The following is a 7,753-nucleotide window of genomic DNA, read 5'->3' as shown; positions in this document are numbered from 1 at the left end:
TATAATTTAATTATAATTTATAATTTAATTATAATTTAAAATTAATTATAATTTAATTATAATAATAATAATATAATATAATGTTATAGGAATATAAATTTACAACGTTACTAACCCAACGAAGAACGATGACTTTTCATGTCTGCCGACAAAATTTTTCAGTTGAGCCATCCTTCATTAATCACTAGCAACAATTACTTTACCATCCTAGCATCGTTATAAACAATATGATTAGCGGTAGCGTTCTTAATAGTTACAACAACATCGACAACAACAACAACACCAACAACAACATTACAAACATGACCAACTACAACAACAACAACACGACAGGAAATCACCATCTTAAGTCTATGAAACAACGGCACAATCTCCCAAACAACAACAACGATAACGACTGCCTCCGTAATATTACCACTACCAACAACAACAACGTTCACAGCATTAATAACAACAACGACAACGACAAAAATTTTACAAAAAGTGGATTTACTAGTGACAAAACTGGCCAAGTCCATTCAAATTCCCTCCAAAAACATGAAGAGAAGCATACAGCTAACGACGAAAACGATGAAGATGATGATTCATGCATGGAACTTTTTAAAGAAGTGAGTGATTGGAGTGAGTGAGTGAATAAGAAGTAGGAGTGCAAACCACCGTATCCTAGTAGAGCTAGATGTTTGTTAGTTTTTGAGTTATTTACGGAGAGCAGCGTACAATAATATCCACGCGAAACATGGTGTTCCTACAGTCTGAGCCTACTCCTATTTGGTAAACTTTTACTTTTGAGTGAATTTTTATAGTTCTGCGTTCAAATTAGAGCGTTTGTCAAGACGTTTAAAATGTGCTTGAATGTACGTACGCGTCTATCAATACAGATGAAATCAAATCAAGTTTCAATTAATGAAATCAAAAAAAGAAATGACTCATTTATGTCAAGTATTGTCAACAACAGCACAAAACAATAGATTAACAAATCTACACACCACACATACGCACACACACACATACAAGTACACACACACAAGCATATACCCACACACACAGTCAGTCCCAATGGAAGAGGGTGAGAACAGTCCCTGGTGGAGATCTACCCTCAACTTATCTTCCCCTCCAATTTTGTTTGGGGCATGGGATGGAGTGTTCACTTCATGCATGCTCAACATATTTGGGGTTGTCATCTTTCTCAGGACCGGTTGGATCGTGGTGGGTGGGAGTTTCGGAGAAATTATTTATTTTTTGGTGAATTTTATTGTAAGAATATGATTTATATAAAGTTGATCTCATCAAAAAATGTTATGACCTTTTAGAAAAAGTTATTTTTAAAAATTAGGTTGAATTTGTTAGATCGAATAAATTGTTTGCTTTAGAACAATATTTTATTTTTTCACTAATTAAAGCGAGGTTTAATTTTTCTCGTCGGTATCTCGGTTAATTAAACAAGTCCATTCAATAAAAAAAAACATTCATTTAGATATCTCAGCAACGCATTGGCATACACACAGTTACACACAAACACACACAGCCACAAAGTCACTCACCAACACACACACACACAAACAAACACACACACACACACAAACAAAAACAAACACACAGGGCAACGCTGGGATGGCTTACACAATCCTTATAATCATCCTCACAGAGGCCGTTTCCATCGTAACAGTTCTCAGTGCCATCGGGATTAGCCACAAGAGTCGCATAATTTGCACTGGTGGCGTCTACACGCTCATCTCGCACGTTCTCGGCAGTAAGGTGGCCACGCCTATCGCGCTGCTATACTGCTTCGGCCAGGTTTGTGAAACAACTTTTAATTAATTAACTCTTAATTAGTTATTTTCAATTAGCCGCCAATTTTTAATTAACTCTCAATTAGTTAATCGTTTATTAGCTACCTTTTAACTCATTAACTCTTAATTTGTTAATTCTTAAAAATGACTTTTATTTACATTCGTCTTTCATTTTAATATAATTTCAATGCCAAATGAGGTGCTAATATTTTATAAGTAGCCTGTTTTTGGGCGTTTTATCTATGTGTTGACCACAGTTTAGTAGATGAACAAATGAACGAACAGGAAAAATGAATGAACGTATGAATGAATGTGCAAACGAATAAACGAACAAATGAACGAACGAACAAATGAACGAACGAGCAAATAAACTACAAAAAAATGAAAAAATATATCAAGAAAGAAACATAAATTCGTAATATGAAAAAATTTAAAAAAAAAACACCATGCTATATACAATATGTCATCATTTTTCGAAAAAGGCAATAGCCTGCTCATTGTGCGTATTGGCTTTCGGCGAGTCCATTACAAACTTGCTGGGTTGGAACAACATATGGATGGAGAAGTTGATTGCTTGTGCTGCCTTGCTGTTCATTCTTGGTAGGCTAAGCTGTCCACTTTATTATTATTATTATTATTTATTATTATTATTGTTTTATATTAATATTATTATTATTATTATTGTCTACAATGATAATAATAATAAAAAGCTGTTGTTGATATGCTGCTAGAACTTACTAAAATACTAGCTACGTTACAGCAATAGTAATAATAACAACAATAAAAACAACAGTGATGATAATAATAATAGTAATAATAATAATAAATAATAATAATAATAATAAAAGATAATTAATCAATTTAAACCTACTTGGTTCACTTATGAAATAAAATATTATATGGTGGGGTAATGCATGGCGGCAGATGTGCTTTTGTTATTATTATTATTATCATTATTAATATTATTATTATTATTATGACTATTATCATCATAATATTCTTACTTGAGTTTACTTTTTGTTTTTCTAAATATTATTATTGTTATTCTTACTGTTATTATCTATGATAATATTAATTCCGTGCTATAAAAACTTTCATTAATGATTACAGAAAATCAGAAAATAAAAATAATCATTATCATTGTAATGTTCGATCGTCATCATCATCTTCATCATCTTCTTCTTTTTATTCTTCTTCTTTTTCTTCTTCTTTTTCTTCTTCTTCTTCTTCATCATCTTCTTCTTCTTCATCATCTTCTTCTTCTTCATCATCATCTTCTTCATCATCAACATCACAAACATCATCACCGATTATCTCTTCATCATTATTTTTCTCCTAAATATTATCATCATCCTAATTATCGCCATCGTCCTCATCATCATCATCACCATCGTAGTAATCGTCGTCGTCGTCGTCATCATCATCATGGTATGGTAGTAATCGTCATTAGCGTCGTCATCATCACCACCACCATCATCATAATCATCATCATCACCCTCATAAACACAATCGTCATTTTCATCGTCATCATCGTAATCATCATCGTCATCATTACTAGGAGTTGCAGTGTTGGGTGTAAGCTGGATGATTGGCCTACAAATCCTCCTCATCATCATCCTTTTCATCGCCATACTTGATTTCATTGTTGGGTCCTTTTTTGTTTCTAATCCTGGTACGATGATGAAGATGGTGATGATGATGACGACGATGATGGTAGTGATGATGACGCTGATGATGATGACGCTGATGACGATGGTGATAATGCATTATTTCAACCATTAATTCCTTTCTTCATTTCAGTCCATCCGAATCGTCATTGTCATAATCGTTATCATCATCGTCGTTCCGTCGTTCATCTTCATCATCATTATTATCATCATTGACATCACCATATCATCATTTTTTCCTTCACCACCATCACCGCCATTATCACCATCAGCTTCTGGAGTCGTAGGTTACAACAGATCAACTCTCATTGCTAACATCGCACCGCTGTACGTTCGCGGAGAAAATTTTTTCACCATTTTGGGTGTTTTCTTCCCCATGTCCTGCGGCGTACTTGCCGGGTTCAACATGAGTATCGATGTACGCAACCCACCAAAGGATATCCCTAAAGGGTCCCTGGGAGCCATTGGAATTAGGTCTGGTAATAATTTTTCAAATTCGTCATCATCACGTCATCGTCAACGTCACTGTCATCGTTGTCATTATCATCGTCATTACCATTGGCATTATCACCATCTTTATGGCCATCATCAAGGTGACCATCATCTTAGTTTTTATCGTCGTCGTCGTGTTCTCCGTCATCACCATCATCATCATCATCATCATCGTTGTCGTCATCATCATCTTCATCATCATCATCATCATCATCTCCACCGTCATCATCACTACTCACAGTACAGGGATTTACTTTTTAATCGGCCTGATTCTGGCTGCCACATGCGAAAGAAGCTTCCTTGTTTCTGACTACATGATCGCTGAGAAGGTGCTTGATGATGATGACGACGATGATGATGATTAAAGTGATGATGATTAAAGTGATAATGACGATGATTAAAGTGATAATGACGATGATTAAAAAAATGATGAGAATTATGGTGATTATTACAGTTCTGGTTATACAGCTGATGGCGATGTAATGTTGCAGATGTAACGGACGAACTACAACTAAGTACTCTGGCTATAAGCATGATGAGGACAATGATTATAAACAAGGAGGACGGTGCTGTGATGATGATGAAGAAGATGATGGCGATCCTGATAACGATCGCAATATTGGTGACGTTGATGGTTGTGACTAGGATGTGATGGTTATAATTACGGTTACGGAGATGGTAAAAATGAGTCCTGAAAATGTGTAGTGATAATAAAAGTAATAAGCATAAGACAATGATACAGATGATAACAAAACTGATAATGATGATGCTAGTGGTGTTGATGATGATAAGCATAAGACGGTGATACAGATGATAACAAAACTGATAATGATGATGCTAGTGGTGTTGATGATGATAAGCATAAGACGGTGATACAGATGATAACAAAACTGATAATGATGATGCTAGTGGTGTTGATGATGATAAGCATAAGACGGTGATACAGATGATAACAAAACTGATAATGATGATGCTAGTGGTGTTGATGATGATAAGCATAAGACGGTGATACAGATGATAACAAAACTGATAATGATGATGCTAGTGGTGTTGATGATGATAAGCATAAGACGGTGATAGAGATGATAACAAAACTGATAATGATGATGCTAGTGATGTGATGATGATGATAAGCATAAGACGGTGATACAGATGATAACAAAACTGATAATGATGATGTGATGATGTTGAAGGATATTTTTGATTGTGTCATCTGCTAGAGGATGATGATGTTTATAATTTTTTTAACCTGCCCACAGTTTATCACCCATTTACTTGTTCGTTTGTTAGTCTGTGTTCATTTCTATATCATTCACATTTATTAATTTTTGTTTGATTTTTAATTCAATAATTTCTTGCACGGACTATACCCAGACAGCAAAAAAGTTGGCGGTGTACCATTTTGCCCCCATTAGAATCGACCCTACATCTACCCATCCATCCATCTACTCATTTATCTATTCATCCATCTATTTATTTATTCATTCACTCATTCATTCATTCAATCACTCTTTCACTCGTTCATCAGATCTCAGGAACAGGCATACTTTGGTTGATAGGCCTGTACGAGTTGTCGCTATCATCGGCAGTGGGTAACCTCACTGGCTGTCCTCAAGCCCTCCAAGGCCTCGCAGCTGATCAGGTCTTCAAAATTTTAAAACCCCTTGCTACCGGGGTAAGTTGCTTCATTCATTTATTTACTCATTTAATAATTTTCTCCATCGTTCGTTCGAGCAAAGTTTAATTCTTTCATTCTTTTGTTTTTTACGTCATTTTTTCATTTACTAATTATATTATTTCATTATTTATTTTGTAAGTATGTTTATTGGTTCGTTAAAAATTATGTACGTGATTTGATTGGCTGGTTGAATTTGATATACGTAATATGATTAGCTGGTTGAATATGATATGTGTGATATGATTAATTATCCAAGAATCGTATTCTTCATCCAAAAACCAGCATATACCCCACTACTACCACCAACACCACTACCACACCACACACAGAAAGGTCCAAACAAAGTGCCAGTTATAGCCACAGCCTTCCTAGCTCTGGTCAGTCTAATCTTCATACTCATTGGTCAGCTGAACAGCCTTAGTCAGGTGACCACAATCCTCTTCCTGCTAACGTACGCCACCGTCAATTATGCCTATTTCCTTCTTTCCGTGTCGATTAGGCAGCAGCTGTTGAGTAGAGATGTGCTTCTTGATGGTAGGAAGTACGTGTCAGAGGGGTCCAGTGTGGTGAGTAAAAGAAGGATGGATGAAAGAAAATTGTCATCGATTATGGAAGGTCAGTGGTGTTCTTAGTAATGCATTTTTTTATTTTTTATTCTTTTTTTTTAAATCTTAAATTTTCTTTAATAAACATCATTCGAGTACCTTTAAATGTTTAATGGCCAAGTTTACATTTAAAATTTCAACCACAATACAAAACATTTAAAGGTGAAAGTGAGTTGGAATTAACATTGCCATCTTCAACGTCGTCATCCTCGACAATGACGACAACTTTGCGGCAGAACACCAAAGATAATGAAAACATCAGAAAGTATGAAGCTTCCACGTCATCTGTGACATCAACAAGGGCAACTGCTTCAACATCGCCAGCAGTCATCAAACACGTTGATTTCGGTACCGCTATTAAAAATACTCTCACAACAACAACAACTTCATTAAAAAAGAATGACGTCATCAACAAGAATAACAATAACAACAACTGCTACAACAACTACAACATACATAACAATAATAACATCATTAATAATGATGATGCGGGTATCGATAAACTGAACTATAATGAGCTCAAACTTGACGATAAAAGCGGACACAATGATGATGAAGACAAAGATGATGATGTTTATAATGATAATAATGATGACGATGTAATTATAAATAACAATAATATTAATGGCAAATACAATAGTGATAATAATAATAATGATAATGATATAGATAACGATGTAGCGAGTATGAAATCTCTAAGGATAAACCTCAAAATTCCAAAAAGTGCCTCTCGAGATAGTTTTTCCACAGCATCTTCCCCTGACGAAGGTTCTAAAAGTTTATTATTATTATTATTATTATTATTATTATATACTATCGAAATACTGTAATTAACAGTTTGCCATGAATCTAATTTTTCTAAATCTAAAGAATATAAAACATCAAAATACTCTCAAAATTTTAATAACAATTTGATAGACGAATTGAAAATCTCAAATATTATAATAAATTCATTTGAAATTTCCTGTATCAATTCTATGGTTTATTACCAACTTAGCAGAAAATTTTTTAAATATTTTAAACTATCATTAACTAATTTTATTTGGTCTGACCCTTTTCATAGAAGTCTAATTAATTCCGTAGTGTCGTCATCTTACGCAATTTACTGTGATAGGAACAAGATTTGAACATAATTTAATGCTGATTCTATTTCTCTTTGTGCCCATTTAAAATGTATGGCGAGCATTGTAGATTATCTATACAATTAACATTATAAGTTTTATTACTCTAACTTTATAATTACAATGTATGTTTTAAAAAGAAAATAAAAGAATGTTCTCATTATTATTAACCATAACTATCATCATCATTATCGTCATGGCGGTCGTCATCATTAGGTGATAACACAACAGATCGCTATAGGCTCTCCTTCATATTACAATGTAACGACGATTGGACGTTTGCACAACTTTCCTGTCCTTGTATCTCCCTTATTGGAGTAACTAATCGTTATCTACTATCATCTGTTATCAGATAGATTGATTGATTGATTGATTGATTGATTGATTGATTGATTGATTG

General features: G+C 34.2%; 1 protein-coding gene across 1 annotated transcript; it reads left to right on the top strand.

Moving 5' to 3' along the window:
- Positions 1–1,056: 1,056 nt before the first annotated feature.
- Positions 1,057–6,259, top strand: HELRODRAFT_76849 (hypothetical protein; the record flags this gene model as incomplete). The annotated part of the gene is made up of 8 exons (XM_009016794.1): positions 1,057–1,206; positions 1,600–1,794; positions 2,273–2,390; positions 3,349–3,462; positions 3,730–3,931; positions 4,191–4,278; positions 5,478–5,624; positions 5,957–6,259. 8 exons carry the CDS (start codon positions 1,057–1,059, stop codon positions 6,257–6,259), a joined length of 1,317 nt encoding a protein of 438 aa, XP_009015042.1.
- Positions 6,260–7,753: the final 1,494 nt, after the last annotated feature.

This window comes from Helobdella robusta, assembly GCF_000326865.2.
Source record: "Helobdella robusta unplaced genomic scaffold HELROscaffold_19, whole genome shotgun sequence".
Lineage (NCBI taxonomy): Eukaryota > Metazoa > Annelida > Clitellata > Rhynchobdellida > Glossiphoniidae > Helobdella > Helobdella robusta.
The sequence above is the reverse complement of the archived record's forward strand: the minus strand, read 5'-3'. Positions and strand labels throughout refer to the sequence as shown.